This window comes from Centrocercus urophasianus, unplaced genomic scaffold, assembly GCF_019232065.1.
Source record: "Centrocercus urophasianus isolate 14NV4802_14NV808 unplaced genomic scaffold, USGS_Curo_1.0 seq_21, whole genome shotgun sequence".
Lineage (NCBI taxonomy): Eukaryota > Metazoa > Chordata > Aves > Galliformes > Phasianidae > Centrocercus > Centrocercus urophasianus.
The window spans coordinates 2,386,716-2,411,916 of record NW_024884767.1 but is presented as its reverse complement, the minus strand read 5'-3'; the positions used below and the strand labels follow the sequence as shown (position 1 = coordinate 2,411,916).

The following is a 25,201-nucleotide window of genomic DNA, read 5'->3' as shown; positions in this document are numbered from 1 at the left end:
TCCGCTGCAGGCAAAATTAAACCCAGCTCTTCTATTTCAGGTTAAGTCATGGAAAATTTTCACCTTAAAATTGCAACTATATACAAGTTTTTGTTGAAAGCATTGTCAGATCAGCACTGGAAGATTTTAAATCAGGCAATACCTCTGAATGAGTGTATGAATAGGCCTTTTGTGGTCCTGTCATTTCTCAGGCACAAAGTCTATGTAGAAAGCAAAATATTTTGGCCATTCAAGTTTTCACTGTGTGATTTATAACATTCTCCCAAAGACCTCTGTGAATTTAAAATGCTATGACCATGCCTTTCAGAAAAGAATACTTAATTTTAATATTCCCAAATCCTCATTTAGGTTTTTAAATGAGTCCCTGATTCTGCAAATACTGACATGGGTGCTTTTTAGTTAAGTATAGGATTGAATAGTGACAGGATCAGGGCCTAAATAAACTGGTATTTTAAAAATACGAAGTGGTTTCAGGGTTCATTGCAAGCCATAGAACACAGAAGTGGAACTATATTGCACAGTCTTGGTGATTTCAATGGAATTATTCAAGTTTAAAACTCCTGTTTCTTTGACAGAAGAATAATAATTAATAAAAATTGATTCTAGCTTTTAAAATTGCAACGCAGAAACCTGATGTACAAGCTTAGTTCTACACACTTGTCAACCACTGAAAGCAAATACACATTGCTAACTTCTTAAATCTAAATGAATGCATCAACATTAGTCAGGAAGAGGTTATGCATTACTTCATTTTGGTAAGTGGTGCCTTTCTCATAGATTGCCTAAGCAAATAAAACCAAAACCAAGGCCTTTTTAGAAAGCATTTTATTGTTTTAGAAAAATAATTAGGAAAAATCATGAAATATGAAAACATCAATTTTAAAGGCTACGAGTTTCTACAGAAGCTTAAAATAGATTCAGTCTTAATCTTATTCCCAAATGCAAGAATGTACCTTGTAATGTACAATACTACAAAGAATCTTCAAATAAAATAAAAATGTAGCTTCTTTGGATACTTCATTTTTGAAAGATATATATCTCATTTAAAGTCAAGGATGAATTAGCTAGACCATGTCTAAGCTGAGCTCCTCAGGAAAGGGGTAGTATATAAGGTAAGTACAGTGGTATCTTTAAGTCTTCCTTTTGTCTGAATGATTCACTGGGGACATCTGAAAAACAGTTGACCCTGGATACAGTCAGCAGCCAAAGACAGTCATGATGTAAAAATGTGAGCGTGCTCTCTTTTCCCACATAAATGTGATAAAAGCTCTGCATAGAGGCTGAACTGATTTCAAGGCTGGCACAAACAAAGCCTTAGGAAACCAAGGGATCTGCAGCCGCATAGTGAAGGATGGGAATAAGGGCAGTGCAAGAGGATTAGAGCAATATGTCATCACATACCATAAAGATTTCAGCTGAGTGTATAACAAAGCCTTTTAGTTTTATAGCTCAACATGATGTGCAGCACCAGTCTCTCAGTTTCTCAGCCAACACATAGCTAGATGTCATCAAAGAGGTCCTCTGGCTCACAAGTGTTTTCCAGTGTTTCAAGAGACATCACATCCGGGGAGTGCTTTCCTACTGTCTTATGTGAGGAGAGATCAGGTCTGGAAATATAAAGCAAAGAAACAGATCTGAAATAAATACAGATACAGATACAAACAAATCCAATGTATGCACTGTCAGGGTGCCCGTTTAACAGTGTGTTTTGAGATTTTTTGTTAGTGTTATGTGTAAGAGACCTAGATATGTGCTGAAATGGCAATGGGAAAACAAACAGATGAAATTCAGTTTATAAATATGAAGCTTTCAATTATTTTCTTACAACTTTCAAGACCCTGAGAACGATCATTTCAGCCACCAGATCAATACAGTGAGCAGGGGAGAACAAATCAAATGCAGAAAAAATCTTGAGGAACCTGTTCTGCTGTTTCTATATCAGATGTTGCTCAGCTAACTGCTTTTTATTTTTTATCCTGGCATTAAGCATGGGTCTGCTGTCCATCAGATTGGCATAGAGGCATAGAAGATTCATACTGAGGTGTCTCAAAGCTCCATTGTGGTTGCAAGCCTGACACCAAACTGCAGAGCAGAAGAAAACAAAGGTGAGAAACCATGCTGGCAAACACAGAAGATTACATTTGCGACAACTTCCAATCCCTACAAGAATTAATGTGTGTAGACTGGATCCACAAAAAAATCTTTGAATCCTGCACAGACAAACTTGTTTTGCAGCTTTAGGAGGAGAATTACTAATTACTGGATTTCTCACTGATGTGACATTCCAGGGTGGTATCACTAGCAGCTTTGAAAATTGGAGCTAATCTCTTAAACCTTTTCACAGTAGACTGTAGGGAATTGGTATAGGAAGCAGGGAACAGACTTGACGTGCTTACACTTCAAGGTTTTATGCTGGTTGGAAATTCATGAGGATTGGTGGCATTGTGCCCAGGTATATTCCACTGGTGTAATTCTGACAGAAGTAAAAAAATCTTATATTACCAAGGCTAACACATGATCCACCAGGATGGGAAGAACTAGACATGATGGAAAGTGTTACACTGAAATGCTGCCACATGAGGGCTTAGTGCAATGAGGCATTCAAAAGCTATCTTAATTTCTAGACTAATTCAAACCTTCAACTACTCCACAGCTGCCAATATAGCTAAGTAAAATCAGGACTTTTGATTGCTGCTTTGTAATCTGGCTTTATAGAGATTCAGAACCAAGTTTTCCCAAATTCCCATTCTTACAGGAAAGCTCCAGGGAACAGAAAATTTAAAAAACACTGCAGTCTTCCAAATGTATTAATTTTCCCAAGACCTCAGCTACTACCTGATTCATAGCTTCTTACCTTTCAAGTTTATCAATCCACTGGAAGTTTGTAGCTCTCACTATGTTTCCCACTGTGGACTTGGAGAATTATTTCCTTTTGGAGGTGAACCCTCTGTAGTCCTTGGGAATCATTAAAACCCACTGAACGCTGAATCTGGGATGTCTTTCCTTCCTGCAAGCTCTCTAGTTCTTAGAAGAGTTTCCTCACCACTCTGTCATTCTAGTTCTTCAAACTGTTTTAAGTTCAACATACCATTTTTTTAGGTTATGATCTTTACTTTCTCTAGAAATCTAACTTGGTTCTTCCATGAACTCTTCAAAACTCCTTTGTTCATATCCGAATACATAGTTTAAAAGTATGCAGTGACATCAAGGGCGTGATATCAAAAGTCACTTATACTAAACACAAATAAATCCTGCCAGATTCAGACAATTTAGCCAGCAACGTCTGGTCAGCAGGATCAGATCGTTCTGTATTGTTCTCATTGCCATTGAGCAACTCACTTGTATCCTATTTTTTAAGTATAGATAGTATAACTCATGATCTGATGTTTGATTTAGCTAATGAAAGAGTGCATTTCTTTCACCTCTCTGGATTGGTTTAAAGTGACACGTCTTCAGTGAGAACAAAGGCGAACTACATAGAGTACAGCAGCACTCCTATCAATTAATTCAGAGTGATCTCACCAGCAAACAATTTAGGCCACGAAAAATCTCTATACCACCACAAATTTCAGATACTGGAGGTCATATTTAGAGTAGCTTAGAAATTTTTCACTGTCCATATGCCATAGCATTATGGTAAGAGTTCTGAAACCCCAGATTTGTTAACTTTCAGGTTTTGCCTATTGCAGAATTTTCTGACTGTGAAAAGTAGGCCTGAAAGTGTATAAGAACAGTAATGTCAGTGACAATTCCATCCTCATTGGGGAAATTAACTGTTTTCAACACCAGACTTGAAAGCCCATCTGTAAGCCAAGTCGCTAGTGGGTTTTAACATCGCACAGCTAGAACTATTAAGCTTCTGTGTTCTTGTAACAACATGGTCCTCATTTGATTTCCAGAAGTTGTAATACCATGCTTATGAATAAACCCAACTGCACTTGCAAAGTGGAAGCATTAGACTCCTTGTATGAAGTTCATAAGCTACTTAATTTTGGCTTTAAGACTGGATGATTCATATTTGCATGGCAATTATTCACAACATGCCAACAGCTTGCTTTGTGCTGTGAAATTATTTTCAGTCATCCTCAGTTCTCATTGGAGCTTTATTTCCATACCCTGATGTGTAACATAGTTAATTTCTTTAAATTGCAGTGAATTGTATAGCCCTGTGTTGCCAAAAAGCCTGTAAGTAAGGCATTCTTCTTGAAAGTTTATTCTTCTGTTGGATCACTTTTTGAAGTCTTGCCTTCTGGTAAACTTAAACTCCATTAACACATCTGGAGAACTGCTGACTCTAAGAGATCATTTCATATTTCCTGACATTTAGTTCAAGCCCTTCATAAACTGAGACAGTAGACCAGATCCACAGCTGGTGTGAATCACTATAGCACTAATAATGTCAGTGGAGCTCTGCTGACTTACACCAGCTGAGATTCTGGCCCAAGATTTGGAAGAAAGTGGTTACATTACTTGATATTTCTTTCCACAGCTGAGTAAGAGCCATAAGAAACAGAAGACATGCAACACAGCACTTAACTAAGCAGTATAGTAACAGCATGATGGTTTTGCAAAGCCTGGGAGAAAAAGCAACACCTTTTTTTGCAGTTGGACGGATGGACCAATCCCATTTGTTACACGTGATGAATTGCTCCCGAGTTCACAAAGACCCCAGAGAAAATCAGCACATCAGTTCTGCTGCAATACACAGCCAATTCCACTTGGTAATGTTTTTGCAGGAGTTTGAAGGAGAAAATAATCTCTAATGTGACTGCTACAAATGACATGGTTAAAAAGAACTTCCTAGTAGTAAAAGGACCAAACAAGTTGTAGCTGCTCTGAAGCAAAACCAGGTCAGAGGCTGCAACATAGCAAAATTGCTCGTCTTGAGGTAATTCTTGCCGGAAGGATGAAAGGTTCTTGCTCAGAGATATGTTTGCCAATGTGCATACCTTGCTTGCCCTCAGTGCATCACACTGTGGTCATGCTTATGAAGATTTTGTTCTCAAGCAACAATCATGGGATTGGAAAAGAGCAACACTTTGGTAAATTAACATAGGTACTTCGAAAGTTTCCTAAAAAAAAATTAAGCAATGTAAGAGCCATACTTGTATCCTTAACCCACAACATTATCTTCCCCATATTTCTTGGTAATTCAAAGAACCACTTCCAGTCAAAAGCTGACATTTTACTAAAATGAGATTTCAGCTCTCCCAGCTGTGCAGTTTTTTGTTGTTGTTTGAAGGAAAAGGCTGAAAGACTTGGTGTGTGTATGTCTCTCCTTTGTTAGGTTTAATGATTCATTCCTGTCACTAATCTGAAAAAACACAAAGGCTTCATGAGTGCATATTAACATGGGATATAATCTGATGTATACTTTCTTCAGTATCATAAAAATAGATGGCAGCAGGAGCACATAAACAGAAAATTGATAGTCATTATAGCATAAACTGTGAAACAAAGGTGATGCACATTAAATGCTAGTGAGCAGCAGCACTGGTTGACAGGACAAAAGCTGAGAACAACATTCTTGCTCTGGAGATGATTCGCCTAGCCCACCCCGAGAAAGGCTTGGATTTTTTGATTTATCAGCAGTCTGCTGTCTGGGTGAAGACAGCTCCGTCTACAACGAAAGTCTACAGAAGAAAGGTACTCATCAGCAGTCATTAATAAAGAAGGATTATAAAAGGAGCTTTGTGTATAGACCTGGGTGAAACCTCAAAGACCTTGTGGCCATATGTAAAACCTTGGGCTTGAAAAACTGTTTTCCCAGGGGGTCATCACATGGGCTGCCTACAGCTATTGGTGGAAAAGAGGAAAATTGAGACATGAAAAGTAGAAGAAATGGTGTGAAGTGGAGGTGGAGAAAATGCCTCTTATATTTATAGATGCATCAAGAAAACTATGTGCAAACAAATCTTTTTAAACATGAATTTGAAAATATACTTTTTTCTGCTACTTTCAATCATCTGAAGAGACCAGGGGCCTCAGGCATCACCACAGCCCAAGCGGAAGCTGGCCCCAAAACAAATTAAGAGAGGACAGAGAAGCATGTTAAACAAAGAACATAGATCGAAAAAAATAAAGATTTCTTGCTTAAGGAATATAATCTCCATCCCTCTTAGAGAATTTTCCATGTGTGGCATTTTCACACATTCAGCATATTAAACAAAATGTCTAGACACAGTTGAAGTCAGCAGACAAACAATAATAACAGTAAGATTGTTCAATTATACTGTAAACGAAGAATATTTCCAATGCAGCTACTAGGAATTTAACTTTCAGCCAGGGAATCAATGTTCTTTAATAAGTTTCCTCTGGCTGCAAGCCAAGCTGCAGCTGCACCTGTGCTCATCATAACCACGCGGACTGAGCTACGTCTGTAATTCTTGCAGAGCACAACACATAAAGCATAACATTTGAAAGAAGGACAACTGCTAAACCCTATATTAAGCTCTTGTGAGTGCCCTTCTTTGTTCTCTGCAACTACAGACTAGAAAAAAGAGGACAATTTTGTTTTAAGTTACACAAGTTCTTTTCTTCAGGTGTCACTCTGGAGTCTTTCAAAAGGAGAAAAGCCAAATGAGAATCTCTAAACTATGGTAGAAACAGACACATTCACTGCAGCAAGAACAAGCTTGCAAACAAATCTGCTGTGCTAAGAAAACCATCTCTCTCTTTTTGACATATTGATGACCAGCATGGATGAGTTCTCAAGATCGTTTTCATTTTCTGCTCTATCATCCATTTAGTCCTGAAAATAAAAAATAATAATAATTCTAAAGATCCCAGAAAACCCCACGCAATGTCTAAAATGGCTGTGCAGACAACACATCATGTAAATGAACAACTCTGACAGCACTATTTTAGGAACTTCCGTTCCGTTTCAAAGTTCTAATTAACTTCAGTTGGCGTAGGTACAGCCCCTTCTTTGAAAAGAACATTCGAGTTTAGGAAGATAAATATAGCCCTGGATCTTTTTGTCTAATCAAACACACTTGCAGATGCTTACTAACAAAGATCTACTTAAAAATGCAATAATAGATGTCACTTGAAAGGAAAAGCCTAAACTGTATTTGTTTTAGACAAGTGGCACGCATTTCTGTGGCTCATTTCCACTTAAACTCCCTCTTGCTTAAATAAACTAGGCCGCATTCAGCTTGAGCAGCACGCTAGCACCACAGCCTTCACTGGCAAAAAATACAAATCTCTTAATCATAACTACAAGTTCATGCAGTAAAGGAAAACTTGGTTTGTTTAGGAATTTTGTCAAGGCCTTTCATAAATCCAGTACTTTGTGATTTTTTCTGGCAAATGTGAGAAGCCATTTCTCATAGTCATTAAGCACTATTTATCACATATACATTTATATAACACCAGCAATGGCTAAACTGTGTCATCACCCTTTTCCAGACTTTGAAGTCTCTGACACTGCCTTCTCTTTTTGCTCTTACTTATTGCCCTAGGGTGATCATGAACAGTAATGAAAGGCCAAAGAGGGCAAATAAGAATCCCTGAATGAGCTTCTCACTCAGAAACACGCGTCCTTGTTCTCCTCCACCTGCTGTTCCAAGCCTGCCTCCATTTCTGGGACCTATCCTTCCAGTCAAAGCATGGGCTGGCTCTCTGCTCTGGTTGTAATAATACCATGCTGATGATTTCCACTGTCATGACAGCCTGCAAAACTGTGTTGAATCTAATCACAAAAATAAGGCATTCAACCAAAGGAAACTCAGAAACAATGAAACCTAAATTGCACTTGAAATCTTTCATGTCCTCTCCGCTCCTTTCCGATATTAGGTTCTAAGTGGCTGTCTAAATCCCACTGACTTCATCAGCTTCTAAACACTTGCTTAAAGTTAAGCATGTGCTTAGAAACTCTCTTGAACCATGGTCTCAGCTTACAATTCCCCAGGGCCTACTCTTTACATTGACCACCACATAAGGAACCTTAACAATATCATAAACCAGTAAAATCAAATATGGTCATTCTTGCAGAGAAATGGGTTAGTCCAACGTTCATACAATAAAAGGTCTTCTCTTCAACCTCAGACTTGGATGGTCTAATATCTTTATAAAATAGCTAGGTACAGCTAAAATGATCCAGCTATCTGAAGGGTGTAAGAGTACACAGATGTCATCTTAAAAACTGTATTTTAAACACTCCCATGTCTAAATTAAGTACCTTTTTTCTTCCCGCTAAACAATTCGTGCATATATACTTGGGTACTGGCAGAAGGAATTATTGCCTGGATTACCTATTATCTGCAGATCTGCACAGCAGGCTTTGAATCATTTATTTCAAGCGGTTTACTGTGGAAAACCAGTTTGAGCTAGATACAACCTATGACAAAATTAGCTCCTAGAAAGACAGAGCTGTAGTGAGTTCTCATTAAATATATGAGCAATGAATTAAACTAGGAGCAGGTTCCAATTTACGAGTTATAGCAGAGCAGACAAAGTATCAGGCTTTCCCCCTCCTCCAAAGGTTTCTAATAGGTCTCTACTGAACATAAAATTATTTTCATAATGAGAATTGTCTTTTCCTTTCTCGGAACTCCCACTCAATCTGTCCTGTGTTCCTCCTGCTCTCTATCAGCCACAGATCTGGATTCATTCACAATTCTCTTAAAGAAGTTCAAACTTTTTATATTTAAGATCAAATCTCTGCCTATAGTGATGTCTTGTAACCTTTCCAGCTATACTGCACATCTATGAAAATGCCTATCTATTTGGCGGAGTAAAGAAGCCACTGTCAAAATATATCATCTATTACTATAAAAAAGCAGGAATCATCTGCAGCCCATGATGTGGTTGCTGTAAGACAGAGACAACAAACATGAACTCCGGTCTCTTCAAAAGTCAATTTTTCTCCTCTAAAACCCCAAATGGTCTCCATCCACTCTAACTCTTGGGGTCTGCCTTGGTGGTGATATCTGCACTAAGTACTTTACCAGGAACACTTAACAATGGAGCAAAAAGCCAAGTCATTACTTGATGGATAAATGCTGTGAAAGAGTCTAGACTAGAAGATTTTAAAGAAGGGTTGTACCACCTCCAAAAACAACAAAATCCCACCTAAGCAAGAGGACTTGCCTGGCCCTGTGTGCTTCCTTCACAAAAATTCTTATGTTAACTGGGTTTTTTCTTTATAACAAACCTCTTTACATTCTTTTTCTTTTTTTCTTTTTTTTTTTTTTTCTTTTTCCTTTCTCTTTTTTTTTCTTTCTCTTTTCATTTTTCTTTTTCTTTCTCTTTCTCTTTTTCTTTCTCTTTTTCTTTTTTTTTTTTTTTTAACTGTTCAAAGTCACAAAAACCTTTTTTAGCCCTAATATTTCAAAGACTTCCTTTTCTGGAAGAACAATTTTCATGCATGTAACAGAATTAAGGGACACCCACATTTCACTCATGCATATCTGTGCATCCCTTATTGTTGCAGTGATAGAGCTGGAGACCTAACTGCTTCTAACTCCAAAGCACATCCTAATTGGCCATGACTGTGCTGGGCTTGCTAAGATCTGTCTACAGAGGTCAAATGGAAGGGATGCAAAATGGTGAACAGTCAAGATATGCTTCTGCTTTAGCAGGCCACCTATCCCAGTTATGAGAGAAGAACTGAGACAACCAGCAGAAGGCATGGATTAATGAGCACAGCAGGCTGAAAGACAGTAGCCAGCGCTACATTTTGAGTGGAATTTTTCAGTTACTACTTTTCCATGAATATAGGCCCAGTTTCAGAGAGCCCATATTCCATCAGTCCATCTGCCAGATTTTTCTTCTCCAGCTCGAGGCTTTTAGAGATACTTAGTCAACCAGGAATTAGGAGCAGGGTCTCAGAAGGGCTGTAGGTCACCTGAGACTCTCAGGCTCTTCAATGCTACCAAACAAATACACTAATGCAATCCTGAGAGTATGCAGTGCTAGTGTCAGACAGCCAAGCCCCCATTGCCCAACACTGTGACTTGGGAGACCACCTTATATTTCATACTCCAAGCCTGCCCAGCACCTGCCTAACTTGGCACTCAGTTTGGACACCTGCAGTTTCTATTTCACGCACATCATAGCAAAAAACATTCTGACATTTTGGTCACTGTGGCCTGAACTGGACTGAAATAAGTGCCTTCCTGGAATGAAGAAATAGGCCATGTCAGCCAATATGAAACAGATAATGAAAAAGATAATTTGCCAGACTGTTAGAAGGTAGGAACAGCTGCCCTAGGTCAATCCAAATTAGCCCAGAACCTTGTCTCAAACAATGGCTAAAAACAGACACTCTTTGAAGCATGCAAAGTGCTTTTTCAGTTGCCAACTGATTGTATCTTGGAGATTTCCTGAGTTATGGTGTGTTTCTATGGATTTGACAACATTCAGCATATGTCTCTGTCACAAACCGGCCCCACAGCTCACACGCATCTCTGACAGCAAAAACCTTCAAGGATTTCCACATGTAATACACAGAAATGTGAAAAACATGGCAGAAAACACAGAATGTGATAAACAGGGGAATGAAATGTGACAAAATAGATCTGAAACTAATATATTAGTCTAATTGTATTAGATTGATATTCTCCACAAAGTTGTTTCAGGTCAACAGCCTAAATCAGATTTTAACTTATTTTGTGATACATTACTGTACACCTGAAATAGCTCCAGCAACATTTTCTTGTATTGGTCTGGTTCAAACCAGCATTCAGACAACTTTATAAAGCTTTATAAGCTTTATAGAACTGTAGTCTGTAAAGGGCACTGATAATTGTGCTGATGCTGTGCTGTTGACAAATTTAGGTGGCTTGCCTTTTTGTCCTTTAAAAGACTTTTTATCTTACAAAGAAAAAAGGGAGCACTGAATGGGTGGGCAGCTGGGATTTTATTAGGAGAACGTGGATGCCAGTCAAAAAGTAGATTAATAATGTTGTATGTGTGAAACAGATGCTGCTTGTGTAAATAAGCCAGCGTGCTACACAGATGAATCTCTGAAAATGCAATTCTAACTATATCTTTTGTCATCGGTAATACACTTATTTGAAACCCATCTGGTATTGTCCACATTACAGTATCAGGAAACAAGAAATGAGTAATGCCCATTTTTCAGGTACGCTTTCTCACCTAACACCTCCATCCTTCTTTCCTGAAAAAAAAATACAGAATCTATAGCAGATTTGTATTCCAGCATCATATGGAAATCACTGTCCTCTGCTAATTAAGATCTTGACAGTTTTTACATTTGGAAACTTGTTTTTTGCCTGAATTACACTGTCTTTACGAGAGAGAGAGAGAGAGAGAGAGAGAGAAAGAGAGTAAGGGGAGAAAAGAGAGTTCCCATCTGAAATACAGTGCATTACTTCCTCAGCCCTTACATAAATTCTAATGATCAGAATGAACACTACAGATAATATAAATGGATGCAATTTAGAGGACCATACGATTTAAAAAGCTGTGTTTTTTTTTTCCCCTAATTTTTTTTTATTAAATAAAAATGCCTGTTTGAAAAGCTTCCCAATAAATCTAGCAGGCAGAAAGCATTTCTGGTATCATTAAAACAAAAGAATTTTTCAGAAACTTGAATTTTCAGCTCAAAAATAACTTAGCTCTTCTTTTAATAAAATCTTCTTCGCACAGAGCAGAGCTGGGCTAACTAATTGGCATTTTTTAAAGGTTTGCACATCAAATTACCAATGCTCTGCTGCTCTGAGGACACATCAAAGGGCGACAATTTCCTCTCTGTTGTTGCTCCAGCAGCAGTGGAAGGTGTGCTGCTGCTCCCTCTGTGACACTGCTGGCACAAGGCCTTCCTAATCACCAGCAATTCCTCACAAGAGTTTTATCATCAGCAGTATGCAGCAGAGCAATTGACTGTATTGCATATACTCCTGCATGCTAACAATTATAGATCTGGTCATAAAAGATGTGGTAATGATATAATAACTAAAACCCAATGGAATCTATGGGAGTTTCCCCATTGACTTTATTTTTCTTTGGACAACTTCTCTGTACACGACAAACCTGTATGAGTTCCAAAACAGCATGGGCTGGTGGATTGTTTTCGTAGTCTGTATTCAAAATTTGCTTCTGCTTTGTTCTGTCAGGTACTGTCAGCATCCATTCAAATGTCTCTCTGAATGTAAAGTATACAGGAGAATCAACAGAAGAATTAACAGATACTGAAAAATAGATTTTATTCACATTTTTGAATTGTGATAGCATATAAAAATTAATGAAATTATAAAATATTTGACAAAGATCCCTACAGAAGTCATGATGTAAAGTAGATACTTAGTACAAAGCAAACTGGAAAGCTTGTTTATTAGTGAGGTTGCTTAATCATCAACATGAACTTAAAAATGATTTATCAACCAGCTTTCTACCATCTGCTATATAAAGAGGAATCCCTTCTACCTTTTCATATTCAGTATAGGTAAATGCACTGAGCTATTCAGGCAATGGTAATAAGAGCTCATTCTAAACTTGGTGAGAACTGATGAAAGTGATTATGGTGAAGGCCTGGTACTGTCAAACTGTCAAGTTTCGTACTTTATGTAATTCTTCAGAGTTTACGCCTTTCCTACTCATGAAGAAAAGGACTGCAAGCCAATTTCCATTGAGAATGCAATGAGACCAAGGAAACAGATAAACAGCAGAATGCTGAAAAAGTATACAATGAACCAATAAAATTCTATCTTATTTCACAGAAATTTTCCAAGGGGGGAATCATCTTGCACTTCTGGATATTACTAGTGAAAAAAAAAAATACAACAACCTTGAGATCCTTGCAAGGGATTGCTAGAAATTTCAGAGGTCTATTAAGAGCATTCATTTAAATTTTATCAACCATTTCTGTTTTCCTAGGCTGGAGAAATGTTCCTTTGTGGAGGATACAATGAAATAATAATAATAAAAAAACAACAACAATGGGGAGTCATTAGGTTTATTCTGAATACTGCCCTTTCATTAGCAGAAAATATTCAGACTAGCCTGCAACACTAGCACTGATGCTAATACTCTATACACACACACAAGTCACACAAGCTTTGTGATTATGAAAAACATAAAAGGAGATGCAGTCTGTATCCTGTTCATACGAACAATTCAAGTGTGATGCATGTAGTGACACTGACAACACAACTCCTCATGTGTGCTTCATCTAAACCCGGAAGAGTTAGCTCCACAGAGCCAAGAGGCCTTTCATGAACAGCAAAGAGCGACTGGTCTGTACATCAGCTTTGCTTGGCTTATCAGCTAAAGTTCCTAGTGATGGTGAAAAACAGCTAATGATGACTGGATGCATGAGGAGGCTGAGTATTACATGTGTTTGCTTCAAATATTCCATGAAACAACAGCGAACCTGATCTGCAGATGAACTTTTTGCAGAGCTTACAATAAGTACACAGCACTCATCATGATCCATGAAGTTGGTGACACTGGAGGAAATATTCCACTGTTTTAATTCTATGCTGAGGGAATGAGATTTTGTTTTTTTACAGTGGTGCCTGGTACATTAATTTTTATGAAAGATAGGACAGCATGGGACAACAAATGGGATTGACCCAATGTGAAGGGGTCTGGTAGAGATACAAAACCTTGGCAGGCACAACTGTTTCACCCAGTTCCCACTCTGTGAGCGTCGAGGTGCCATCTATGCCTTTTATGTTGTTATCTGCTTTCCTCTGGCAAAGAGGAGGTGTAGCCAAACTATAAATAATGGCATATAAGTTTTCTTCATATACCATTATGTGTAGTTCGGACACACCTCCTGAAATCTTTATAGAACTAGTATTAATAACTAGTATTGGGTAGTGAAGGTTGCTACATTTTTTTTCTTTAAAACTTTCCTATAACAACAAGATAACAATAATAATGATAGCAAAAAAAAAAAAAAAAAAAAAAAGAAAAAAAACCAAGAAAAGCAATGTGTTAAGTTTGCAGCCTAGGGAACTGTTTAGGGAATAAATTAAAACACGTATGTCCCTGGACATAAGGGGCAGAACACAGCAAATATAAAGCCACTGCTGGGCACAATACAATTTGCTGCTCAAGGATGCTTAGAGCTACAGAAATGGATTCTGTTCCAGACTTAAAACACTTGTATTCTTTCCTGTACAAAAGCTTTACTAATACATTTAATTGATTCCTACCTCATGGCAGGAAGTGAACTAACAGACAGAAGAAAGATTTGGTAGACAAGACACAAAGAATAAAATACTTATTTGATTAATACAGCTGTTGCAAAAGCATGGAAGAAAAAAAATATTCATGCTTCCAGATACAATTTGTATTCTAAGATGTTATTTTGCTTGCTGCAGACATATTTCAGTGGTTGCTAGTATTATCAAAATGAGAAGATTCAGAAGACTTGGACTTGGATTGAAGGCTTATCAAAACTACCCGGACCTAAGGCCACAAGATCCAGTAGAAAATAATGAAAGAATATACTTCTAGTGAGATTTCTGTATTACTGCTTTCAGAAATATGAGAGGGGGAAAAAAGCAACACCCTTGCTACAGACTGGGATGAAAAATGGAATAACATGAACACTCAGGACAATTCTTTTGAAGTTTGAATCAAACTTGGAGTGGGAGGCGAGGACAGAAAGTTTCTACTTGCACACACTGAGTCATTTATTTTCAGCATTTCTGTGTGTTTACAAAGTGTCAGTAATCACAAATTAGGCAACAAAAGTGTGATAAAACTAGCCATTCCTTAAAACCACTCACAGAATATGCTTAACTCAAAGGTGCTGTTTTAAAATTTTAATTGCTGGCTGAAAATACAGAAACTCTATAGAAAATGTCTCTGTTGAATAGTTCAGATCAATGCAAGGAAAAGAGTTAGAATTTAATCAATAAGGGGGATAATGAAGTCAAAGACTATTTTCTTTAAAGAGAAAACCCTAAGTGATTCAAATTCCCTCAGAGATACTGCCCTGCCTGACTGACCTCCACAAAGTATGAAACTGATGAACCACTGTGCTGATAGAATATGTTAAGGAAAAAAAAAAAGAAAACGATTTTGTCCAGTATTCCCTCACTATGGGAATGGCCTTTAGGGCTCTCCACTCTGTCCACCCCATGATCTGAAACCCTACTTCAATTCTAATATGGATGAAGGGTGAAAATTGAATTGTTACAAATCCAGGCGAGGGAAAGAAATGCATTTGTCTCCTGAGGATCACTTGGAGTAATGAGAGTTTGGACAAAAATTGCATCGGTGCCTGAAGGTGGCTGCTGGAGAGAGAAGAACAGACATCATTCTACGTAATAAAAGCAAGTTGTTATTGGCACAAGTTTAGAATAGCCACATTGCATATGTGCGTCTAAGCTGCAGTGCCTTATGCAGCTTGTCCCAAACAAGTGCCAAAAACACCTATTTTCCCATCAGGCCTCTCCATGCCTTTCATTTATTGCTTCCACCCTCGTCTTCCAGCAGTCCAAATAGCAAAATCCAAGCACTGCCTCTGATGGCCTCTGATGGGAGCAGTAGCTGGCTGGCATAAACCCAGTGAGGGTCCAAATCAGAAGCTGGATTGAGGCCAGCTACAGAATAGGCAGCTTTTGGTGACAGGAATAGGTTTTAAAGGTTATGTACACCACATTATAGCAGAACATCCAATAGATGATGTATTGCTACCCTGTCCAAATGTGAACTCCCTTAATAAAGAAGCAAGTTCCAGAATCACTAGTTTGCTGAGGTAATGCATTAATATTACTTCTTTGAGTTATGGGAAAGAGAATCTTAAAAAACAAAACAAAACACCACCACCAACACAAATCCCAAACCGAAACCAAACCGACAACCAGACAAATGTACAAAAAAAAAACATCCAACCCTGAGAATGAACAATGATTATGACAACCCTAACCTGAACATTTGTTGAGATTTCTATTGAAAAGAAAAACTGGGAAAAATCATACAGACAAGTGTTGGAAAGACTTTTATTACAAAAAACAATCAAACAAATAAAAACAAAAAAACAATAATAAGCAATGCATACTGCAGTAATGAATATTTTGCAAGGCCGAATTCCAACTTGATAATTCAAGAGAAAAATAATACAACCTTAAACATGAGATTGGGAAAGACTCTTCCAACACATCTTGAAGCCAGTTTGGTAAGAAACTGCCCAGTTATCCATACAGACTCTGGGCTCCAGCAGTCATCACATCCTGCAACATCCCATCTCTTAGAAGAACTCCAAGGAAAAAGCCACAATTCACAGACCTCCTGAACTTGACCCCTCTGGGACAGCTGTCCTTTGCAGCACAAGGGGAGTACCTCTAATTCTGAGCTACCTGAAATTGGAGGCTACTGAGTAAATTTCATAAGGAAATATTCTTGCTGATATTTCCTAGGAATAATCTACGTGTTTGAAGACAGTTACATCTGTTAACAGCTGGGAGATCTCTGGATGTTTTTCAACCAAATGCAAGATACATATTAGATACAGAACCAAAGAAATTTTAAGGAAAATTGGGAAACTAAGGCTTTGGGTTCTAATTATACTTGTCCACATACATCATTTTTCCTATTGGTGACACATGAAATGGCTAGCATGCTTTACAGTCCTTTCTGAAATTTGTTGTGCAATATTCCTCTCATAAGAGGTACTCTGTTCTTCCTCATAAAGGACTGGTTTAGAGACTAAACCACATACATTGTCAAAAAAGTTGCCAGGCCTCCCGCAAATTTAAATACCTAATTTCTGAGAAGAGATATTAAAACAGGCTTACAAAATAAAATGGTATGTTACACAGTTAAGCACAAATCTTACATCCAGTATTGATGAATATCATAACATACTGCATCTCATCCTGATCTGCAGGAAACAGACAAAAAAACACATCTCATTGGATTATTTTATCAATTCTATGCATTTTGCTTGACGCAGCACTGAAGTTGCTACCATTACCCAGTATCAGTCTATCAACCTCGTGTCATGCATGAGGTGAGGGTTACTGGGATGACTAAGAATTTCATCTGGAAAAATGCAACAGCAAAGAGCCATTTCCAGTAACATAGAATCATAGAATCACAGAATGGAAGAGACCTTTAAGATCATGTAAGGTCATTCCAACCCCCCTGCTATAAACAGGGTCACCTTGCACTAGACTAGGTTGCTCAAAGCCCCATCCAGCCTTGAATGCTTTCAGGAGGGGCATCCACTGCACTGCTGGGCAATCTGTTCCAGTGTCTCACCACCCTCACAGTAAAGAATTGCTTATCTAGCCCAAATTTACTTTCTTCCAGTTTAAAGCCATTTTCCTTCATCCTGTCGCATATTTACAGATGTTTACAAAAAGTGAAATGCAGATAATACTCTCCTTTGCATCTGAGCTTTTTAAAATGTTCTGGTAGACAACAAATAGAAATGGTAAGTTAAATTTGTTTTTGAGTCCTCTTGTCACAGAAGTGAACAGATGAGTCATTCTACTTGTGATGGGACAGTCTTTATTTTCAGACTCTTCAGCTTCTCTCAAACATGCTGAACATGCATTCCAGTGTTGGTAGAACACTAAAGAGTCTAGATGTAAACAATAAACTGATAATTATTTCCAATTTAGGAAATAGCCATTTCCAAAACAAGCTTTTACTTTCAGCCAGTCATTTCAGTACATTAGTCACCTGAACTTCTGCACTAATGAGAATAATGAGAATAATAATGCACACTATATAAATAAAAAATTCAACATACCTTTCCTTATATACTCATATGTTACAGTAGTATTTAAGAAATAGTAATTGGAACCAATACTTCAGCCTGGACAAACATAGTTTTAAAGTAAATGAAAATCTCCAACAGGACTATAGTTATTTCAACTAAAAATGTGTTGAAAATCTTTGCATGTGTTCATCCTACCAATTCATTCCCACATAATATTTTTCATCTCACGTGGTTCATTTTAGAACAGAAAGAACTGTACTTTGGTTTTAATCAAGATGAACACTGACAACACAGTGCACAAAAAATAATCCAAAATGATAAAAAAGATTTTGGAAAATGACGTTTGCTTGCTCAGCCAATGATGAGTTGTACTAGGTTGGGGTTTACTAGACTTGAACCACAAACTATTCCTTAACTTACAGCTCTATGCAATAATACTTCAATGTGACTGTGGCAGATTTCCCATACTAAAAATGTAATTATTTTCTTGGTCTAGTAAATAGTAGCTTGTTTTAATGATGACATTGTGAGAAATTCAGGCTCTTAATTAAGCATAGAGTAATGAAGACAGATCACCTTTTAAATTCAGTTGGATTAGTTGGCATTAATTGTCCATAAAAATATCACATTGGTTGCATTTCCTATGACTTGATTTTTTAGAGATGCATTTCACAGACTTATTAGGATCTCTGATTCAGACAATACCACTGTTCTCCCTGTATACATTTTCCTTATGGCACTTGCAAGATTACAGACATCTCAGGCAGCAAATTGTAGGAAATACCTTCAGAGACTCAAGTTCCATCATAATATGTTCAAGAACGAGGAGTTTTGCCTCCTTCCTATCTGTGCTCTCCACACACAGCTGAAATTCATAGCCATCAGTCTGCACAAGCACTAATTTTTAGTATGTAGCATGAAACAATTGACCAAATTATTTTATAAGGATTCTGAGGAATGCACTAATTTCCTTCCCTATTTCTTCTAGTTTTGATTAAATACCTCTATTTGTGCTCTATGCTACAGTCAGTTACTGTTGATGCACGAACAGCTGAGCCAGGATTACAAACTCTGGCTTTGGGCTCTGCCAAGACTGTAAAAGCTCAGTATGAAGAAGCAGTTCAGTGATATGAAGTTCCTGTTGCCTAATCGGTCCTTTCACCCTTGCCAGGAGGCAGACATGCTTTTGCTGTGGTTTTGCAAAAAACATGAATTATACAGCAGTACAATGAACTATCAATTACTGACCCAATTTGCAATGCTGGGAATCAAATCCCGAAGAATTTAAATGATCAAAGAAGAACTGAAGGTTGCAAATTTTATTGCTATATTTTTACTGGAACACAGTTTACTCCTCTTAAAGTCATCCATATTAACACAATACTTGCATGGTCTGGAGCTGTTTAAACAAACCCTCTTTCTATAGCTCAAAGATTCAAGGAAATTAGCCAAGTAATAAGACTAAACATTTTCTTAGGAGCATTAGGAAACATAGAAAAAGTTTTGAAAGTTTAACTTTTGACCCTGAAGACTTGAATTGGAATAATTTGGAAGTCAACCACACAGCATATCTTTTCCAGATAATGAATGGTATTTGCAATGGATTTTACAATTAGATGAATGAAAATTGCTATAGAGTCTGTTAGAAATTATCAAACAAGTGTAAAGAATTCACTACTACATAAAATCATTTATTTTCTTGTTAACATTTTAAACTGGGGAAAAAAAGCACACTAAGAAGATAAGGACTTAATTTAATGCAGAGAGCAAAATATGAAGGTAATAAATTAGTTTAGGGGATGCATGTAGCATATGCATATGCAGCAGTGCAAACAACTCTTTGTTTTCATTGTTCTCATCCACTCTACATCCTGTTGCTGGGAAATCTGAATATGCATTGTTAAAATTACTGGAAGCAGACAAAACACAGACTTGCAGTCATGATAGCATGAGCGAGATTTAAACAGACGAATGTGCTGAACTTCTTGATGCCACCAACCATGCTTTCATGGAAGGAGCTTTAGGAGATAAAGAATTTCTGGTAGCTTTCCAGTGAAGTTGAGCATCCAGGAGAAATTTAGGCAATATCAGACTGTAATTGCAAAAGAACATCCCTTGTGAATTCTAATAAGCTTCTTCCTCTGGTTATCTCACCAAGCAATGCCCTTACCCTCTGACTGGGGACAGAGTGTGAAAAAAGAACTCTTTTGGAGGAGACCAGAACAGTGTATCTCTGAGAGAACTTATTTCAAGCTGCCCCAGGGGCTTCAAGCTCTTTTTCTATAATTCTGCATACTAGAATCTTGCATTTGAGAAAGAAAGAAGGAACTTTGGATGGAGCCTCATTCTGCTAGCCTTAATCTGGCTACCATAATCCCACTGAAAACAGTGCTTCTGAAACCAAGATTCTGAGAAGACATTCTAAGAGATGAAACTCTCCTGAACATGCAGAAAACACACTTCTTTTCAGTTGAGGAAAATAGGGAGTACAATGGATTTAACTAATGATTTGAGAATATAAAAGGAATTGGAAAAAAAAAAAAAAAAAAAAAAAAAAAAAAGAAATCGAGTGAACAGATGCATGCATCAAGGTAGAGTAGTTTTGTAGGATCTCAAAGGAGCACCAAGCAGGAAGCTCTACTGTATGTCAGGCATGTAGAGCAGATCAGTGGCTTAAAATAATTACACAGGAATCTGAACATAAGGACTAAGACACAGCTCCCATCTTTGGCCAGCTACCAGCACAAGATAGACTCACAAATACATACCTTTTCAGTCTGGAACCTCAGATGCTCTCAAATTGAACAGTATAAGCATATGTTCATAATATACTGTAAGAAAGCTGTACTGATCTTACAAAAGATGCACACATGATATGAAATTCTTTCCTAAAAAACATTTAAAACTGAAAAGATTCCATAGCTCTTCTGTGTGCCACTGCGAGGAGAGAGAGGGGATGATTCTCTTTACCGTAGTTCAAACAGTTGCAGAGCCCACCTGCATGGACTGGAAAGAGAAGCACCACAAAAGTCATGTTCTTTCCTTCTGCACATCTCAAGTAGGTTTACAGAGCAGTTCTGCATACAGGATCACCCTCTATGCACTTTCTGACTATGTTTCCAGGCTCACTAAAAAGTAGCAGTGCTTTAGTTCCTGAGTCTCATTTTTTTAGTGTTTTCAGTGCCTCAGAAAACTGTATCCTTTGCTTACAAGAGAATGGTATTCTTTGCTTACAATAAATCTGACACATGACGATTACTTGAGAATTTCAGGCTCAGACAGTAGAGGAGGCACATATTCTTATGCACTGAATATATGGTAAAATTCTTTTTACAGCATCTGAAGATGATTTTTGAAATCAAATGAACTCATATCAGCAGAAACTACTCCTTAAAACAGATGTGGCCACCACACATCTAAATGAGCATCATTTGAACTGGTTGTCCTGCTAGCCTTAATTAAATCACAATTTACGATCCCATTCAGCTTAATAAACCCCAAAACAACGAAGGGTAATTGGAAGAATGACAGACAAAGAAACTGAGGTGACAATAATGGAGAGAACACTTTTTATCCATATAAGCTATTTCTAAGAAAACAAGATGCATGACAAGGAAGGAGGCAGGATGCCCTGGCAATTTAAAAATAATTCTGCCAGAGACCTCAGTGTCTGCATCTATCACCTCACACAGTGCTAGTCCTTGTACCGTTTCTCTTGCATGCTCACACTAATTCATTTCTCTAATTACATTCGTTTTCTGGAACACAGTACTAGAACAGTAGTGTTTATTTACCCATAATTCCTTACAAATAAACTCTGTGAAGTTAGCACTTGAGACAAATGCATCTATTTTCTGCTACAGAAGAACTCTTCCTCATTACTTGTGTTCTTGCTTTACAGCTCTAAACGAAGTAAGAGATGCAGATTCTTTTTTCTTTGGAAATGTTATTTTGCAAGCTAATAGATATAACTGACAAATTCTTAATATATTGTTCAAAAGCTTTTTTACATTTCAACTCATCTTTCTTAATCCCTTTTCTCATATTAAATTCTCTGCTTCGTTTTGATACCCTTCAAATATTATCAAAAGTTTCTTTTATTGTCCACTAGCCAGTCTGTATGTACTTAGCACAAAATCATTCTTTAGAAGTCTTGACTCCAAATACCTTTCCCAAGTTCTTCTCTCCATCTCTCCAGATGTCAATATCTTACTGCTAACAAGACCTCTATATCATTCAGAATAGAATCAAATTGATCTTTATTGCTGTCAAATCAGCATGCTAAATTCAGGTGTAATTTGCTGTCAGCTATTACATTTAATTTTCGTTTGACACAACTTTCTTCCAAGGTTTCTCTCATTCATAGGATCTATCTCTCAGGTCAATTTTTCCCTTAATAGTCCTGCACTAATTAACACATCTAAATTGATTTTAAAATTGAAAGTATTGTATAAATATTAACTGTTCTTATCTATAATGAGAAACATGGTCCATTACTGAAACTTTGTATCAATACACTTTATACATATTTCTTGGTTATGGACACAACACTTTCCTAAAAAGCATTACCAACAGAACACATTAATGGGAAATACATGTAGGCTATGAATGCACAAAAGCTGGGGCAAATGTATGTGCTATGCACACAAAATATAACTCAAACAACTCTATCTGTTGTTTATGTATACATATATTTCATATAAACAGAAATTTCGTCCAGTTTGCAATTTTGCATATGTATTTTACACTGATTTTTACTGTATAAACACTGTCCTACTGAATTATTGACTGCCTAACAGGGTTGTTGCAGTGAATTGTTCAGCACTGAATGAAATGACATTTGGTATGTTTAGGCATCTTAGGTACTAACTATGTTAAAAAAAAAAAAAAAAAAAAAAAAAGCAAAGTCAAAACATTTAAAAAAATCTGTACTTGTGCTCCTTTGCATTTCACAGATTTGAATTGAGTGTGTACAGTTTCAGAAAGAAATACAAAATATACGTCTGCACTTCAGCAACCTTAAACCACAGGCAATTAGGAAGACTGCAAGCCTTGTTATTACAGATGATACGGTGTGGCACCTATTCTCAGCAAGGAGCCAGTGTCACACGGTGCCCCTGGGGACTCACAGTTCATGGCTTATGGGGACATCACAAAAACACATGTCTGAGGGGCCAATGAGCACAGGAGAGGCAAAGGAAGGAAACTGACCCAGATAATTTGTTAAAGTAGGCATTAAATAGATTAGCGAGGTTGCTCTTACTGAATGCTGCATACTTGGTCCTGCTCCAGTAACTCACTTACCATAGCAGTCAACTGAAGTATTCAGAGATGTGAAGGTTAAATGTGTGTTTACATATTCTTTTTGGTCAGGATCTGCACAGTCTGCATAGTTCAGGACTGCCCCACCATTTAGCAAGGTTGTTTTCTTTTTTGACCCTACGAGCTTGTGACTCAGAAAGGATCGTGACAGATTTTCTGCAAGTCTCACACTGACTGACCGGTGGATGGAATAGTTTCACTTATGTATTGTTTTCCAATAAATCTACTTAATTGAACATTTTTTGAGGCATTTTAACATATTTCGCCTTTTTCTGGAATAATGTCCATCTCCAAAACTCAGACCACAGAACAAAACCAGCACTTAATCTTTTGAAAGACTGCAAGAAAACCATTCAATTCAGCAGCCTATTGCCTTTGTATGATAGCTTATATTTGCTGAAGCACACCTTGTGATGACAACTTACTGTGTGATACCTGTGTGGTTGTGTGTAATGGCCACTATTCCTTTCCACAGGTGGTGGCTGATACACCTGTTTCATATTTGCTAAACCATAGATTCAGATAAAACGCCAGCAGATTGCTTATTTTGGAGATTTTTTAGCACACAGCCAACGTACCCGTCATGCCATCACCAGATCAAAAAAGCTGTGTTTGCCTCCCTTATAAAACACAGAAGGAGGCCCTAAACTCATATAAAATGTCTAGACTTTGGATAAACAGTCCTCAAAGCCAGAACTGCAGCTAGTTACTTAACTGCCATGAAGACAAAGCCGTACATCAGTTGTATCTCATTCAACATCAAGGATGAGAAGCAGATTTAAGATCATCTTTGTCCTCTACCTAAGTGTGGTTGATGAGAGGGCCTCCCTGCGACAGCAGTAGGTCTGGGCAATCAAAATCCATGATGTTCAAGCAACTGAAGAAGCAGGTGGTCCTCAGCCCTGTCTGCTCATTGATTGAAGCACCTCTCATCTCCTGAGGCTCAGCAGGAGTACGAGAAGACATTCACGTGCTGTATCTCTACCCAAATCTCTTTTGCTATTTATAATTTTAAGCACTAGTCTCTTCTGTAACACAATAAAACAGCTAACTAGGTTTGCAAAGAACTCCCCTTCCTGCTAGATATACTCATAAAAATCATGTAGAATTATTATGAATTCAGGCTAATCTGCACAAGCACAAGGGAAATCTAAGGTGAATCAACAAAACATAAAGACAAAGGACATACTTCACTAGACACAAATAGTTTCTTTCAGTAGTATGGAGTACTTTGTTCTACATCAATCTTGTTAACTTAATCATGCGAGTTCAACCTGCTTTAGTATATACACACCTTCATGACACTTTAAGTTGAATATTTCTCTCCATGCATTTTGGTGTGCTAAAATTGCTTCATATTTTGCTTCTTGGAAGGAAATATTTAAACTATGACAAGGCAGCTTTGGAAAAAATTCCTGTATTCTCATGGTTACATAAACAAAAAACATCAAATTTTTATTTGTACTATTATTCATACTTAGAATTATATTCTCAGAAGATAACTACATAGAATTGTTCACAGAAGATAACTACTAAAATGATAAGGATCATCATAAATGGCTTGCATGGGATTTTTATAAAACATATAGTTGAGATGATTACAGCATCCATAGTAGAACTGTTGAAAAATTCAGACAGTTTAAGAAAGTGATAATGCTACATAAAACAAACATACATATCAGTAATGATTCTGTTTTACAAAAGCAGGAAATATAATCTACATGAGAAGTTAATGTTTGCCTTTGCCTTCAAATAACAAGTAAAGAATGCAAAAATTAAAAACCCTGCATGTGCTTCCAGTTAGATATAAAACATCATCCATTTTCAACAGTTTAGCTTGCTGCTCAAGAGCATTACTGCAATTCCAACAGCTGACTGCTTCCAAAAAGACCACTGATGGTAGTATCTCAGGAAAGAAGACAAGAACAGAGCTCAGCACAGAAGAGACAGAACACCTCCAGACAACAACCTTGCTTCTGTACCTGTAGAATCATAGAATCACAAGGTTGGAAACGACCTATAAGATCATCTAGTCCAAGGGTCTCCTCATCACCATTGCCACCACAAGCACTAAACTCAGACCCCACTATGAAGGGTGTGTTTTTCTGAATTTCAACTCTTGTGAGAAAAGGAGGCACAAATCTGGTAATTTTGAGAATTGATCCGAGAACAACTGTTCTGATTCTGACTTTATTGCAAATGCTCCTTCCTTAGCCTCCTTAGCAG

At 37.5% G+C, this 25,201-nt stretch overlaps 1 protein-coding gene across 3 annotated transcripts in view; it reads right to left on the bottom strand.

Moving 5' to 3' along the window:
• Positions 1 to 892: 892 nt before the first annotated feature.
• XRCC4 (X-ray repair cross complementing 4) overlaps positions 893 to 25,201 on the bottom strand; it is a 173,973-nt gene continuing 149,664 nt past the window's right edge. For 2 of the 3 annotated variants that reach the window (XM_042823079.1, XM_042823081.1), the window contains exon 8: positions 893 to 1,607. In XM_042823079.1, the coding sequence (XP_042679013.1) occupies positions 1,499 to 1,607 (109 nt within the window). In that variant the 3' untranslated portion in view covers positions 893 to 1,498. The remainder of the gene's footprint in view (positions 1,608 to 25,201) is intronic. The other variant, XR_006169607.1, reaches the window with a different exon arrangement.